We start from the raw sequence: 17,441 nt of genomic DNA, 5'->3' as shown, positions 1-17,441 counted from the left end.
TTTCTGTTATAATCATACGGGTGCGACTGCACGTCGCGGAAATATCGAAGAAATTGAAAATAGAAAGTGAAAATTCGGCTAAAGGAAACGTTGATAGAACAATCAAAAAAATCGAAAACTTTCGATAAATCAAATTATTGAAATAAGCCGTTTAGCATAATTGAATCGTATAGCAACCAAGAAAGGAAGCACCGTGTTGGAAATATGTACACGAACCATACATAGCTGTAAGTGTATGCATATGTTTGCTTCCGGTTCAACAGACCATATAGCAATGATGGTCACATGAATCGGTAAGTAACAATTTTAATGTTGTAGACGACTTGTCACCTTTAATATTCAGGACAACAACATATGTTCCTTCACGATATGCAAATAAACGGATATGATGCTTTTATTCTCCTGGTACACGTAATCCAATTGTTTAAAATAGTTCGTCGTATTTTTGCGGTACTCCTTAATCCGCACAAATTTCCAATCACAACTCTCTCTTCTTTTTTTTCCCTCGTATTATAATCCTTTCGTCAATGGATTTCCAAATTAATTTTCGCTTTCAAAGTTAAAATTTTCTTTTTCGAATTTTTCTATAGTTATTTTCGTTCAAAACTGAGTTCACGAATTTAAAATCAACAAAATAAAAACTCCTCCAGCCATCCAGATTAAACCGCGATCCGTAACGTAATGCCGTGCTGGCGTGGATTTTGATTTTTCTGAACCGTATACACGAAAAATCGACTAGGAAATTTTCCTGCTGTTTCACTTAAAGAAGACGGACAATTCGAGCATATTCTTATTTTATATTTTAATATTTTTTTCTTCTTTCTTTTATGTGAATGATGTATGGGTGCGCATGTGGACTAGGAGTATAGTAGATGATCTTAACGGTAGCCAAATCTCTTTTTTTCTATTTATTTATTTTGTTTTTGTTTTTTCTGTTCATCATCGGTTTGATTGTGTGCATGGGTCGTGTGCGATGAATAATAAAAATATCTTTCTAAAAGAAATGTTGATAGTTTTTCATTTAAATTTATTTTCACTCATGACATGGTCATTATGTCATGTAGGAAAAAAAAAAACTCGGCGGTGATTCCTTGAATTGCGTTGCTCAATATTGAAGGAAATGATCATGATGGTAGATAGAAAGAAAATTATTGAAAAAGAAGACTGAAACTATTTTCTTTTGCAAAATGTGATAAAATATCGCTTTGCGAATCACTCCGGAGCAAGATTCCTAGCAGACTTTCGCGGTCAACATCTTAGTCTTTCCACGAAAACCGGGCTAAGGAATTAGCTTAGTGGCAAAGTAGCAATAAGCAAGTAAAATAATAGAAAACCCACGAACTTTGTGAAATTGAAAATTATCCACCAATTTGGTAGGGTTCCTAATGTTACCCAAAGTAGAGCCGAACTGAACAATCTCTACTCAGGGAAGTGTCGTTTAATTATCTCTCGCTAACTTCTTTCTCGGCAATCGTTTGAAAAAGGACTAAATTTCTCATTAATTATACTTTCTGCATCAATTTATGCTAACAATCATTAAACATACAAGATACACTGGAATGCAACCCCATTTCTAACGCTAAATCTTCACATTTGCTAGAAATTAATAAGTAAGAGCTTACGGTACATTTATCCCATGAGAATAAATGTGAAATATTTGTTAGAGTTTGTACTATAGTACCAAGTGTACTAAAATAAGACAAATTGAGACTTCCGGCGTTTTTCTTCTGATATTTCAGATGTTACTCTATTGAATTAGGAAATCGTAAAACTGAGAACATCGATTAATTGAAGTTGTTAGAATCCGAAGTAAGATCATGGATACGCTAACGCAGCATCGAAGCGGTAACTTCATTTCCACGTTCCACGTGTTAATGGAATTATTTCGAATGTCTTTCTATTTTTTTCAGTGCACTTAACCTTAGGGTTAAATTTAACCGCATTTTCGTTTTAAGTTCAACAAACCCATTCCGCTCTTTTTTTGTATTTCAACAAAATATTTTCTAAACTAACAAACGATGCAATGCAATAAAATTCACATTTAGTCCACCTGACGACCACATATTCTCGACATCGCTTACACACATCTTCTGTATGTTAATCGAAAAATTATAAGAAACCTCATGTATAGCACCCACAAACACTATTTTCGTTTCGATGTAACATATTCGAAACTATAAATTAAGTCAGAAACAAGATAGAGAAGAAAAAACGAATTCCAATCTGAAAATAGCCCTGAAATTATTTATAATCTGAACAAAAAACATAGAAAACTTAAAGTTCTTTTCATTGTTTTAAGATTCCATCAACGTCATCTCGAACAGTCACACGCCGATTCATTTTTATTCAAAGAAAAATCTTACAAATTATAAATAATGGAAAAAGTGAGACTGTTGAACAGAAACACCTGTTCCGTATGCTGAAAATGGTAGCTTTGGTTTACATTTTCATGTGAGTATAAACGGAGAGTTAGTTAACATTGGAATTATGTGTGGAATTACATGTTCGCAAAAATGAGGTAGTAAAATGAAATTTTATATTGCTGGAATGTCGATGGTCATTGGAAAAGAATAGAAGTGGTGCTGACGTTATAAGTGTAAAACTATAGCATCAGATTACAAACAGTGCTTACATTAACGATACAATGTAAAGAATGTTTCTATTTTTGTAGAAAATAATGGCTTCTAAACGCCGATGCCGGCGAGCAACAATCATATCTTGTTACAGTTTCTTTTGAAAATATTAAGACAAAGTACCTTAAGGTGAAAATGGCATGGGTAGATGAACCATTTCAATTTATTGGATTTAGGCACATAACGAATCAAAACCAAATATTATAACAACTGCAACTGAAAAACTTCGATCAACTGCACACTTTGATCATGGAATTCCGTATGGCTTAACAAATAAAATCCATGAAAATTGCATATCAGCAATGCTAATTCAGCAAAAATAATTCACGATAAATTAAAAGCAAATTTACCAAATGTGAAAAAAAATTGTAAATATTTTGTACTCGACAAAAAACACTTGCTAAACATATTTGCATACACACGAAAATTTAAAGTGTATTTCAAATAAATTCAAATTTAGTGATGATCACAGATCATCCTTGCGCTTCCAACCAATTTGAATATGAAAAGAAAAAGTTGTCTTCTACAGACATGTGCAAAATTATTTTCGTATGATGATTGTACTCTCTGTGTTTATGATGATTTCTTTATTTGTTTTCTCTTTTTTTCCTTTATTTGTTTTCAGAGCTGAAATTTCGTTTACATTGAAATAATTACAGTAATAAAAACAGAAATAGAAAAAAAAAATGCAAAATCTTGGATGTCTCTGGAAACGAAAACGTCGTACAGGTACACACAATACTGTATAGAAAAAGCACTTAAGCTACCAACAAAAGGTTTTGTTAATTGATCTCCAACAGATCGTTCTTTAGACTGGCAAAAAACAGAAACAATTTTAACTTTTAGTCTGCAGATGGACAATTAAAACTGATTGCAAACGACTGATCCTTTGTTTTGGACAATGAAGACAAAAAATATAATTTTTTTCTAATATCAAGACGTTTGAGCATACTAAGGAAAAATAGGATTTGGATGACGCTTAAAAAACTTAAAACGGGAGAAGTAACAGATTTAATTACTACATGACGTAGTGATTCCGGTTGAAAAAGTTTAACCTATTCACACCAAGCATTTTTCGATACGTGATAATCTCTGATTAATGTGATCTCATATAGGAAAACGTTTGTTAATTCAAATGAAGTAAAAGATTTTGTATCAAAAATAGTCGATACTTTTCGCGATACGATCAAAAATAGTCGACACTTTTCGCGTTACGCTTGCTTTGAACAGTTTCGAAAGGCTAAACAGTTCTGATTTTGATTCATTCCAAATGCGGCCATCATCCTCTTTGATTTGCAACTACAGACATATCGATGGGAGACGGGTAGACCCGTGTACATTAACAATTTCACTGATCAATGGTCGTTATTACAACCACAAAATCAATTGTATGGAATTATGAATGAGAAACAACAAACAAGAGGCTGGTTGATTGCCAGCTCTTATCTGTAATTAAATGGATCTTGTTTTACCAAACGTACTTATAATATGTAAGTTTTAAATCTAAACTGTACACATTGCTTTCAGATTTTAAACCGACGCTCGAATCGATGAATGAGTAACGAAATGTTGTGAGATATACATTCGGTTAATTATGAATTATTTAACCACATGAGGTTTGATGACCACATGTTCATGCAAAAAAAATTGCTTCAAATTTCCGTGTTAAAAATCATTTTAAAAAAAATCGAATTCTTGGCTGTATCTATAGATAAAATTTTGCTACTTCAAGTCTGGTTCATTTAAAAAAAAAATTGTTCAATTTTGCATGTTCCATAGACGCCGTGTGTTTTCCTTTTCGCAATTATTTAACTTACGACACGTATAGAGAACTTTACAAATATTTTTCGAAGAAAAAAAAAGTTGCTCAATTTATCACATTCTGTGTGAACGAGTATTTGGCTATGACATCATTGACATTGAACTACATTTTTTATTACTCCGCCGAAGCTTAGTAAAATTTTGTTCAAACTTTTTTTTCCTCTCTTCTCCGTCTTCTATTTTTCAAAGAAAGAAGATAAATATTTCTTGATCTATAATTAGATTAAATTATTTGTTGTTTGGTATTGAATTAAATGCTAGTTTAATTTTAGCCGCATATGTATGTAGAGGTTTCTTTTTTCTACTTCTTTTCAGTCGTGTGCGAGTGCGAACTGATGTGTTGATAAGAATTGCTCATCAATAAAATTATTATTCTCGAAAGGCATCACACACAATATAATTTAACGATTCTCATCGCAATTCTCTTTCTCGTCCGGTCAATTGTTTTTATTAATTGAAATGAACGAAATGAATGTCGTCTATCGTATCAATTGAGCGAGAATTACTTCATCGGTAAAAATTGATTGCGATAAGAAAGGTTAATATTTACCTGATAAATTAATCGCGAAATAAAACTCTGTGTCTAATTTAGAAAGTAAGTCGGTTACAAAAACCATAGAAAAAAATCGACGGATTTGAAAACAAATTCTAATCTTTTGAAATAACATAATTTACGGTTGGAATTCCATTTTTTTTAGTCACAACTTTCTACTTACGATTTGTATAGTTTTCCGAGCTGGTCGAGTTTGCCCTGCAGGGCATCAGCAGAGGATTGGTGTACTTTCCCAAGGAATGAGATGATGGATTTTGAGAGGGTCGTAACCTCTTGATGTATTGATTTAAGATCTTCACTTTCACTGAGTAGTTCCTGGAAAGCAAATCATCACAAAATCTGTTAAATTCATAATTCAATGCCGGTTGGTAGATTAATATTGGTTGTGGAATTGTTTCGCTGTACACATTGCTGTCGAGAGTATATTAATGCGTTGTAGTACTACAAATTGAATAGAAATAGTTTTTTGACTTTGTGAGTAAAAAACATTCCACCTCCAACGAAACCTTGAATTTAAAAAAATTCTAAACAATATAGAAGAAAGCATCCATTTTCATTGATAAATCTATGAATTAGTCAAAACGTTTGTGGTGGTATTTGTGAATCGCATGAAAATAAAATGAACACAAAATTCATCTAGCAAATCTCAATAGATACATACGAATCGTTTCGTATTTTGTTGCGAAGAATTAAAAGTAAAAAAAAAAATCTTTTTATATTTCTTCAAATAAAATCATTCGAGGCCATCGTAGCGAACGCGATGACACAATCCCTATATTTATAATTTTTCTGTAAATTTATTTAAATTTTTCCGAATAACACCAAAACGAACCGAACTTAAAATGCGCATATTTTTCTCGTTAATTCCATTTTTGCCGGTCAACTTAATCGATTAACGAATTTCAGACAGCGTTCGGTTTTTAGCAAACATTTTTTTGATTGTTTAGGAGGACAGAAAGTGTTTCAATAAAATTCAAACCAAATCATTTACCTGAATGACATTCTTAGTATCTTCCAACTGTCGTCTGGACCTCACCACTGGATCGACATGTTTCGATCGTTCGTCCAGACGTGTTATTTGGCTTTCAAATGCTAGATACTTGTTATCGAAATCTTCCCAATGCTGTGCCAATGTCGACAATGCTTCACGACGATTTTCCAAATTGTTCAACAAATCGGTCCACTGTTTATTGGTATCGGTGTTCTGTTGCTCGATTTTGGATCGATTGACCGGATCAGCTTGACGTAGAATTTCACGGGCTTTTTCGTTTAGTAAGTCTAATTCACCTTGATGTGACTAATGAGAAAATAATGAGAAAACAGAAAATGGTTAGCGAAGTTGATAAGATTAAAAAATTGTTCAACGAAAAACATCATTATTGAAGTAGATAACATTTTATTGGTGGTTTTAATGGATGTCAGTGTGCCACTGGCACGGCATAAGTTTGTTTACTAACACACGATTTTTCCTTTAATATTATATATATACGCGATGTGCCGGTCTTTGTTGCGCTTGTCTATTTTAACATCTGCCGTCTAGCTATGGTATTGGTACACTGAGACTGATGGAATGAAATTTTCTTGAGTGTCCACACAATCCAAATCGCAATTGAATACCACGATTAAGAATTTAATTGAATTTAGATAATGTTTTCAAGTGATCAGAGTCAATACTCGTTTTGAATAATTTCCACTTGATTGGTGGTCATGGTCATATTGAAATGTTACTTTAACTATTTTTACTCCATTAGCAAAAACGTTTAGAATGGAAATGTTTTCAAATTATAAAAACGAATAGAGAAATCATCACCGCATCCAGTATTGATTGAGAAATCGATTCCAAAAAAAAAAAATATTAATAAACGATGGATGCACGAAAGACTTATTGTCTGCTCTTGGATCAGAGATATTGTTGGCTAAGCATTTTAATGTGTCGATTTATCAATACGTTGCCATTCGACGAAAAAAAGTCAACCAACAGAGTATACCAAAACTAATTTCGTTCTGGTGATTATAGTTACACCGTTCCAAACTCACTTTTATGACCTTTTTCTTCGTAACGAAACAGATTGTATAATATCCGCCGAAAGTCAATCTTAAACTGATATTCAGTGTCTAAAGTATACCCAAAGCCGGCTAAAATGTTACTCGATGTGTATGTATTATATACACACGTTCTTTCTTTTTTTTGCAAAGCTCAATGTCGTCATCACGTATATTTATATTGGGAAAAAATTGTTTAATTTTGCTTCTAAGTAATGGAAAAAAAGTTCACTTTCTGCAATTGTGTTTTGGTGTGCGAATTTTTATCGTGTAATTCTATTAGGAATAATGCCATCGACTAATGACTTGTTGTCGAAGTGTAGTTTAGAATTAGTTTTAATAGAATTCCATTAACTTTCAGAGCCATAACCATAACAATCTGTCGTCAGTTGTTAAGATTTTGTTGTTGAAAAATATAAAAAATAAAACTTATTGCAAAATGAAAAGCAGCATTAATAGTCGTCGCATTAAATTTAGTTGTAACTAAATGCAGCTAGGCCAGTGAGAAATTGAAAAGTACCAAAATGGAATTGCTGGCTTTGAGTTATACGTATATGTATATGGAAGTATTTGCAATGAAATTGGTAATTTCTTTATATTATATTTCTATTCACTTCGAGGTTGCGTAAGTTTTTTTTAGTATAGTTCCGCCTAATACATACTCAGAAAAAAATGCAACTTTAAAATGTGAAAAAAAGTAGTAATCCTGTCACTAATGCAACGAAATTGACCTCGGAATTGACTTAACGATACGAAGAATTTTCAGATTAAGAAAATTCCATCAGGCCTGACAGAATCCCTAAATCCCTAAATTTTCAATGAATCGCTTTTGATAAGATAAAATGTGTAATTACGAATTCTCAACGATGTGACCGCGAGAAGATTATTCACATACATCCATAATACGATAAACATACTTTTAGATTTCCTTTAACGATTGTTTGATTATGATGTCCAGGTAACATAAAGAGAACACTAAACTTTGCCCTTCAGTTTTAATTCAAAAAACTTAATATGACCAACGACTCAAAACGTTTCATTGATGACATCATTTCCAATTAATTAAACTATTACCACAAAAAACAAATCGCTAGAAGCCGTTGTTGGTAGCTATTGAAAATGTGTAAATTAGTTCTTTTAGTGTTTGTAATATACGAATATATTCAGCAATGTTAACTGCTCATTCAAACAACAAAACCCATACTGTATAGGTATTAACGACCATAGCTCATGAATGATTAATTTTAACTAGAATACTCTGCGTAAACAGTGTTGCTGATCATACAAATGATCGCATTGCTCGTTCATTAGAATATGTGTTGAAAATGTTTTTTTGGTATGTTCGGCCGATTAGTGTAGGAAAATGCCTCGTATAAACAATGAACAGCAATAAACAAAAATAAACAAATTTCGTGTAAGTATGCGAACGAGTGCTGTGGTGAACGCTGAGAGAGAGAAGTGGCTTGAAGTGGTCTATTGGTGTTTAACATTTTATTTGGTGTTAATTAGATTTACAACTAACTGAATTGCACGACATTTTTTGTTTGTTAGGTCATCGCGCAACGTTCTAATAAGTTTATACTTTGCGGAAGCGTCTCTGAGAGGAGACGACTAAGTGGAAAATTAACGGAATGAACTGAATTTTAATTAATGCTTGCAGTTTGAGCCTCATGCAAAGTGGCTGATTTGTAGCTGATTGAAATCGATGGAGAGAACCGTTCTAAAACCAAAAAAAGTCCTTCAAAGGGAAATTGAGAATTCACGGTTCAGGCTCGTCGATAAGCATATTTTGGTCAGTCTCGCCGAAGCGTATAATTTAAAAAAAAATGTTTATGGCTGAAGTGTACATGCGTCTCATACAATTAGGTATGCGATCGCAATAACGTTCTGTTATGTCCTCAACTGGCGTTTCCATAGATTTCCTAGCCTTGCATGCCGAAACTTGTTCTATGACGGACTGTTTGTTTCACAAAAATAACAGAACGTTTAACGAACGACTAGCATTCGGTTAAGTATTCAAAGTTGTCGTAGATCAACAAAACACACGTTCGTCATAAAACTGACGTAATATACGCGCTGTTGCGTGACCAATGATTTAATTTCAGTACCCGTGCAAACATAATCGAAAAAAAGTATCAAGTGACTGGCATGACATCAGTGTGTGGTATGACAACCAATAAAGCGAATTGTGCGTTTGCCTCTGGCTATAGTGTGAACCTGATATGTATGAAGTTAAGAGTCATATCGCCAAGACTTCAGGTGATTGGGGAACAAGCCGACTCCAATTTTAATGAGTGATAGCTCGTTGGATTCGTCTTTCAATTCTAGGAAACACGTATCTTTTACTTTTTCTAAAAAAAATTTGTTTTCTGTGAAAAGTGTTCAAAAGTGCTCCCACTTGATCGTATCGTTTTGCCAAACTCCTGTCACGTAGCAAATATTGGTTCGATTGAAAAACTGATTACTGTTCCGGAGTCCTGAGGTCATTTGCTATACGCTAACACTTTATTTGACTAAAATCCTCCGAGAAAAATTTTATAATTTTTCTTTTGATATTACTAACATTGGATCTGATATATTCGTGACATATCGAAGCGTTTTTCTATTGATAAGGTAAAAGAATAGTAGACGATAAAGAATGACTGCCATAGTACCGTTCCAGATGCTGTTCCAGCTGTAGAGCCCCCGGAAAGAGGAAAAAAATCTGCATTTTGGCACCAACTTTTTTTCCAACACTTCTGTAGGCTTGCAGCACAAAAGTACTGGGCTCATTTATGTGTGGAACGATAGTGGGTGAGGCCAGCTACAACACCCCATACTTAGTTCCGTGGAACAACGAAGCTGCAGAGAAGCAGTACTCTCCGAACATTCACTATATTTTAAGTCATAGCTCTCGTGGATCAACTAGCACCAAGCAGTGCGTATACTCTATCTGTAGGTCTTTCCAAGGCCGACAATCGTACAACATTACAACAATTTAAAATAATTTTTTCTTGAGTTATTGCCGAAAAACTGTTTTCGGTACCCTCTGACATGTGATCACTTTTGAACACTTTTCACAGAAAACAAATTTTTTTTAGAAAAAGTAAAAGATACGTGTTTCCTAGAATTGAAAGACGAATCCAACGAGCTATCACTCATTAAAATCGGAGTCGGCTTGTTCCCAAAGTTAAAAAAATCACCTGAAGTCTTGGCGATATGACTCTTAATAGTAGATTACTGTTACACTGTTACAGTAATCTACTATTAACTTCATACATATCAGGTTACAGTGTAACAGGGAAGTAAGATGATTAAACGTTTTCGAGGGCTTCAGCCCGAGGTGTTTTCACTCATCGTGATACATGTCATCACATCATTTCTCGTGTAGAGTATGCTATTTTACTATACGAGCGAGCTAAAGGGGTGTCTCGTGGAAGGAAAAATCTGTGTACAACATTTAGATCAAAAGAGGTAACAGACTCGATAACTATGACGACGCCGGCCGCCCGTTAAATGTTTCAAGAACTTAGCACAAAAATAACCGTTGCCTACAACCGTACATACTTCTTCGTTAAAAATCTCTAAAGCAAACTCACCTTCAATTCATTCTTAGCGTGCGCAATCTTCTGCATATTGAACTGCAATCCCGCCAAATTGGCCACAGGTTGATCGTCGAATTCGATTCGTGCCATAATTGTTCGGATTTTGTCGTTCATTTGGCAGTAGCTCTTCCACACTTCACCGTCTTGTTCGAGCTGGGCTCTTTGTGATTTGGCCGAGTTCAGCGTATTTTTCAGCACTTGTGTATGATGCTGCAACTCTCGGGACAGTTCTTCCTGTTCCATTTTGTTCAACGATGGCCAAATCTTATCCGCCGCACTTTGGATTTGTTTAGATACCAAATCTTTGATGGTTGGCTCAGTGCTGAAGAATATTTTGTGTTCCTCCAAATCGGTCATGATATTTTCGTAGTCAATGCCATGGTTACCGTTTTGTAAACGAATTTCGGCTTCGTGAATCCAATCGTTGAATTTACCCACTAACATCATGTAGTCCAAGCGATGTTGCTTGCTGCTGACCAGATATTTTTCACGCTCTTCCAGTTCGCTTGGAAGCGTTGCCACCAGTGACCTGCCCTCCGAAATCATTTCCATTAACGATCCAGGCATTCCCTGCTCATTTTCGGTTTGTTTATTGATTGCCTTGATTTTGTTCAAGTGGCTGTTCACGTCCGAGGAAAATGATTTGTGCTTCTGAATTTCACGTTCAACCGAATCAGGATCTCTATCCAACAACGGACGGGATTTTACGATACCTTCGTTGTCGTGTAACCAATCGAGTACTTCAGTCAGATCGGCAGCCATCTTTTTGTGTTCGGCCAAAGTTAATTCATGCTTTTGCCGTTGCGTTTCGACAAGTTTCCTCAGATTTTGTAGCTGTTGCTTGAGTGATTGTAATTGCTCGGTGATGCTGTTTCGATCAGCGGCATTACCTTCGGAAGCAATCTTTTGTCCCTTGTCATTGGCTGACGCTAGCAGGGCTTCGCATTCTTGGATCTTCACTATAACATCACCGTATTGCTTTATCTTGTCTTCGATTGTGTCGGGTGACTTCTCAATGTCGGTTATAACAGATGTGTACTGCATGATGAACGTGATGATTTCATTAATCAACGCTATGAATTGTTCACGAAGGAGTAACAGTTGGCGCAGATGTGCCAATTGGTCTTCTATCAGCTTGATCATATCGTCTTGTTGCGATAATATGCTTTGTAATTCTGGCAAGTTGTCAACTTGAAGATCGCCCATTTTTGCTTTGCTGTCCTTCAAGTCGGCTAGTATACGTTCGTACGACGATAGTAAGCTTTGAACATCTTCGATTTTGCTGCCGATTGGTTTCTTAAGATCTCGAATTTCTTGCTGAACGGCATTCAAAAATTGAACGCATTCGGCCAATTTTGCCTTGGCGTCTTTGTATTTCTTGATGTTATCTTGAAGATTTCGGATTTTCTCATTGATTCCATTCATAATCTTTGCGTATCTGTCTTTGAGGCTCTTCAATTGCTCATTGAGTTTCAATTTTTCCGCATTGCTTAGTGTTGGAGCAACAGCCTTCCCTTGATCATTGATCGACGATAAAAGCTCTCCCATCACCTTACCGGCATCACTGAGCTGACGATATTTGACCAACTGTTCTTCAAGTGTAGGTAAATTGGTAGTGCGAATTTCACCCGAACAACTAATGTCGGCTTCGTTTAGCCAGTCATTTAACTTCAAGACATCAGCTTCGAACAGTTTGCGTCCTTGCAACAGTTCATTCAACGATTTCATTTTATTGCCGGATTCCTCTTTGAGCGTTTTAAAGTCAACTTCGATTTCATTCAGCAATTTCTGCAGATACTCCTTTTCATCTTCGGGACAATTTTTGAGAATATTTTTGCCTTGATTCGAAACATCGTTGAGCAGACCTTCTTGGAATTCCTTAATATCCGATTCGTTCTGTTTACATGTTTGAATGTCCTTCTCCACGGATGCAGATTGGAGTGGCAGATATCCGGACATTTTACGCACGTCGGTAAGTTTGGCTTTGAGCCAAAGTTTTGCTTTTTCCAAATCGTGTTCCAGTTTTTTGCGTGCCTGCGCTGCTTCTGACACTAGACCAATCTCTGATTGTATAAGACCGGCCAATTGTTTTTGTGTGGCCGACAAATTTCTAAGTTCCGTGTCTAACTGAGACTTCTCGAGTGGCTCCAGTTCGTTTTGCATATTCGCCACTCGTTTCTCCAATGTCTCAGCCAAAGCTTGTTTTGCGTCCGATTCTTTCGTCAAAGCTTTCAGTTTCTGTAGACGCGAATCCGCAGATTTACTTTCATAACCGAGTGCTTGCGGTGATTGCAATTCATTTATTTGCTGCTTCGTCCAATTGTCAATTTGTTCAATTTCACCTCTAGCACTTTCAACGCCACGGTTGGTGATATCGAATATTTGCACCTTTCGTTCAATACGTTTCGAAATGTCATTGTATCGCCGGTCGATGGACTTCATCTGTTCGTCGACTTGCTGACCATCCAAATTACTGATGATTTCGTGAACGTCGTGACTCTTCTGCTTAAGATCTTTCATCTTCAACGGTCCCTGTTCGTCGAAATCGGATTTGATTTCGGTGATTGCTTCCACTTTCTGAACGCAATTCAGTCCACTTCCCTTGTCAAGCACATCCATTTTCTTGATCAAATTATCGAACCACGAATGCATATCTGCAATGGCATTACGGTAGGTGTCGATGATATTTTGGCCGGATGTTTTTCTAGCAATGGAATCCATTAGATCGGTTTCCAGTTTGTCGAGCTGTTGTTCGATGTCGGAAGTGTCATCATCGGCAACTGAAATTTTATTGATGGAAACATTTATGGGAGAACGAAACTTTGATGGGAAGTCATTCGGTAGAAAAAGGAAAATTAATCGCGTAAGGGAGACCAGCGAAAAATGTGAAAATTGGAATTCGCTGGCCGAATTTGAAAGCTAAATTTTCAATGTAAAAAACATTAAGTGACTTACATGATCCCGTCATTTCAGTCATCAATTGTGAACGTTTGTCTCCAACCGAGTTGAGTAGATCGTTCATCGAAATCAGTTCTTGTTTGGCTGCTTCAGGACGTAGTTTTGATGGTCTGGTTGACCAGTCCGAAACTGCTGCTTGTTGCTTCTTGATCCAATCGGTCAGTTCGGAGCGTTGCTTTTGTTGATGTTCTAATTCATTAACAGTTGTGGACAATCCACTTAAATGTGATTGAACCTAAGGTGAGAATTTTGAAATTTTATGATTAAATTTTCTGAGAATATTGCTGGACGTCAAATTTATACATCAAAAAATCGTGCACAATTTTGTAAAATGAAAAGTTTCCAAAAATTTTGGTTTTAATGACAAACAACAAATCCAACTCGTCACCACAAAATCTTACCTTGTTGATTAGTACATGCAATTTGGTAAGGTGACCAAAAGAATTCAACTTATCCACAATAAATCGGAAGTTCTCAATCCTATCTACAACATCAACGTCAAGGTCCTCGTTGCGGACAGTGCGCTATATTTTTAATTAAAAAAAATAAAACAAACAAATAGCACACACCACATCAAAACAAGCTAACAAAGAATAAATCAAACGCCAGTGCAGAATCACAACACGAAAAACAATAGGTCTCTTCATTCTTACCTGATCAATAAGATCTTCCAATTTGGCCCGAACCATTAACTCCTTCTCCGGGATGGGTTGCATGGCAGTTTCCAGCGGTGAGCTCGGTCGGCTGATACTGGCCGTTGCTGCTTCACAAGCTTGAACGGCAACAGCCAAACGTGATTTCTCGGCTTGAAGTTTACTGTGCAGACTTTGGGCCAATTTCAATTGTTTTTGAGCCATAGACAAATCCGTTGCCGGCTCTTCCAATTCTGTGGTGATGATTGGCTCGTAATTCTCCAAATTGTGCATGATTGAGTCGATGGTGTTTTCGTATTCCTGGAATTTGGCCAACGATTCGTGCAGGCGATTGCGAATCTGAATTGAGGTGTTCAGCAAAGCGTTGTAGCTGTCTTGAATGTTTTTCAACTGGGTTTCGATGGTGTTACGGATGTTCGGCGTTGTTTGCTCGTAACGTTCAATTTGACTCTGGCCCTTGGCACGCAAATCATCCAAATTGTTCTGATACTTTTGAATGTCGTCCAACAGTATTTCATGCTGATTGATTTGCTCTTGTGTTTGTTCACGATTCGTAATGTAAAGTGAATTGTGTGCCATTAACTGGAAGGATACTTGCAGCAGCCATTTTTCGGCTTCTTGCAACTTTTGGTGATACGAATTGTAGTTGCTAACTTCAGCTTCGACTATTTGAATACGACGAGAGCATTCGGCATTTAGTTTCTCCCAACGTGCCTGCAATTTACTTATATCTTCCAGTTGAGTAGCAGCTCTAGACCATGAACTCAAATCCTTTGCTTCACCAGTTAAATGATCCAAATCGTTATGCTTAGCAGTGATTTGTTCCTGCAAGTGTTTGAATCGCTCAAGCATCGTTTTCATTTCACTCAATTCGCCTCTGGTTTCCGGCATTGCGGTTAGAGTTTGTTCAGTTTCCGTTAACCACTTCTCGAATCGTTGTTTCGAGTCGTTGTATTCGTCAAACCGATTCAAAGCTGACTTCAGAGTAGCCAAAATTTCCGGTACATTCATCGTGAAATGTTCCCACGATTCGCGTAACGTTGACATGTGAGTACGAAGATCGTCTTGTTTGTCCTCCGGTGTTACATTTGTGGCTTTAGTAAATGCGTCTTGGACCATGCCCAGCAGATGTTTTCCTTCAGGAATACGGTTCGATAATGTCTGTAAATTGACAAAATGAACAAAATATTCTGCCAAGGCGTAGAGTGTTCCGGCACTTACCGTAACTGTTTCTAATTTTTGTTTTGTCTCATTTTCAGTGCCATTGCCGAAACAACTTTCCAGTGTTTCGTTGGCTTTAGCAAGCCATTTGTCCATTTCGTTTTTGTAGTTCAGGAATTCGGTGTGATCGGACAGATTTTTCTCAACCTTGGCTACAAGTCCTGTAAAGTTTAGAAGTTTTAATGCAACGAATTTTCTGCGTGTAAAAATTGACCATTGATCAACATGATTCATGAACGTTCTGAACACTAAAAGGAATAAACAGGAAACGCTGTTCGGAAATGTCATTACCTTGAGCCGAAGTCAATAACTTTGTGTAGTTGGCTTGTGTTTCAACCGTCTGGTCACGCACTCTCGTACAAGCACTGTGTTCCATCAAAATTTCGCAGGCGTCGTTCAACTCCTCCACCGCTTCCTTTTCGGCTAAGACTTCCGCTAGAAGTTTCTGTTAAAGAATTTGTCATGCACAATGTTAGTCACATCAAGAGGGCGCAATAAAAAAGTAACATCAAACCAACCTTACACCTCACGAGATCTTCCGGTGTTTTATTCTCTTTATCGCTCTCGACTCGCACCTTCTTCGAATATTCGTCGATCCATTTGTTAATTTTATCGAACTTGCTGGTGAAATTGTTCCACGACGCAATGCACTGATTCAGTGAATCGTGCGCTTCCTTGGACATTTGCTGTAAACTGTCCCAATCGAATTTGAGCTGTCGAATTTCTTGTTTGACCAAATCTTGTCCTTCGCTGCCGCTGGTATCGATCACGTTCTGACTGAGTCCGATGGCAGTTTCCATTAGAATTTTACCTTCCGGTAGTGACAAATCGATGTCTTGAAGTTTTGCCAATTTGCTCATGACCGAGTCCTTTTCGCCGTGCGAATCGGAGCACTGTTGGATGTCCATTCTAGTCTTGCGAATCCATTCATAAATTTCACTGAAAGCAAGTTTGAACTTTTCGTGGTTGTTGACTTGATTTTCAATTTTCTCAATATTTTTGCCAACAATTTCTTGGATGTTTTCGAATCGTTGCAATCCATCAGCGAATTCTCTGCGATTCAAATTACTGTCTTCAGTTAATCGCTGATTAATTTTCTCAACCATTTCGCTGTGGCTATTTATTTCGCGCTGCAGAGCTCTAAACTTTTCCAGAGCAGATCGTTTCTCGCTGAGATCATTCAAGAATGAATCCACCTCAAGTAAATTCGGTTCAATCTCGTCCAGCCACTCCACCAAAACTTTGTAAAGTTTGAAAATTTCTTCGAGTTGGCCGAGACGTGCGGTCAGTTTTTGTCTGATTTCTGTGATACTAACGAGCAGTGAGTCGAATTCCAATTTCAAGTTCTCGGTATCTTCTTCGATCTTGGCGGCTCCACTAACTTCTGTGTTCATGATGACCTTCTCTTTGAGCTCCAAAGCGTATCTGAGTTTGTTCTGGCCTTGTTCAAAACCTTGACGAATGCTTTTGACGGTATTCAATTTGATTTGAACTTCAGTCAACGTACTCGGTATGTCTTCACAGTCCTTGAGTTTTTCTCGTGTTCTCTCCACCCAATACTGACACTCTTCATACAAGCTGTGATGTTGTTGATGTTCTTGGTAGTGTAACTCCAGACGTCGCATTATTTCCTTGGCCAACGAGAGTAGAGCATTGTACTTGGTGGTCAACTGTGTAACGGCATTGCTAATTCTGGTATCTGCGCATGTTTCCAGAAGAGACTGAGCCAAAACGTTCAAATTGTCCAATTCTTTTTGCCAGTCGAACAGCGTTTGTAGATGGGCTTGGAATTGCTCCAGTACACATTTTTTGTCTTCGAGGCTGTCTTGCAATTTGTTGAACGATTGGACTTCTGCCTCAGTTTTATTTAGCCAGTCGAGAGCATCGCTGTATTGATCTTCGTATTCGGTCCACTTAACTATCGCAATTTCGAGTTGACTCTTAGCTGATTTTAGGGTATCACTGAAAAACACAG

General features: G+C 36.8%; 1 protein-coding gene and 1 long non-coding RNA gene across 13 annotated transcripts in view; one reads left to right on the top strand and one right to left on the bottom strand.

The window, feature by feature from the left end:
- LOC119077062 (nesprin-1) overlaps nt 1–17,441 on the bottom strand; it is a 127,341-nt gene that overhangs the window by 46,853 nt on the left and 63,047 nt on the right. For 9 of the 12 annotated variants that reach the window (XM_037184196.1, XM_037184198.1, XM_037184197.1 and 6 more), the window contains 8 exons: nt 15,985–17,428; nt 15,758–15,911; nt 15,467–15,627; nt 14,246–15,406; nt 13,590–13,827; nt 10,629–13,414; nt 5,999–6,304; nt 5,171–5,322 (listed from right to left, as the gene is read on the bottom strand). In XM_037184196.1, the coding sequence (XP_037040091.1) occupies nt 5,171–5,322; nt 5,999–6,304; nt 10,629–13,414; nt 13,590–13,827; nt 14,246–15,406; nt 15,467–15,627; nt 15,758–15,911; nt 15,985–17,428 (6,402 nt within the window). Of the gene's footprint in view, nt 1–5,170; nt 5,323–5,998; nt 6,305–10,628; nt 13,415–13,589; nt 13,828–13,993; nt 14,117–14,224; nt 15,407–15,466; nt 15,628–15,757; nt 15,912–15,984; nt 17,429–17,441 lie in introns of all 12 variants that reach the window. The other 3 variants (XM_037184202.1, XM_037184201.1, XM_037184199.1) reach the window with 1 other exon arrangement.
- Nucleotides 95–3,175, top strand: LOC119077065. The gene is made up of 3 exons (XR_005087741.1): nt 95–293; nt 2,300–2,451; nt 2,672–3,175. It is a non-coding gene; the product is annotated as an uncharacterized LOC119077065 (long non-coding RNA).

Source organism: Bradysia coprophila, unplaced genomic scaffold, assembly GCF_014529535.1.
Source record: "Bradysia coprophila strain Holo2 unplaced genomic scaffold, BU_Bcop_v1 contig_232, whole genome shotgun sequence".
NCBI lineage: Eukaryota > Metazoa > Arthropoda > Insecta > Diptera > Sciaridae > Bradysia > Bradysia coprophila.
This window is presented reverse-complemented; position numbering and strand designations above follow the sequence as displayed.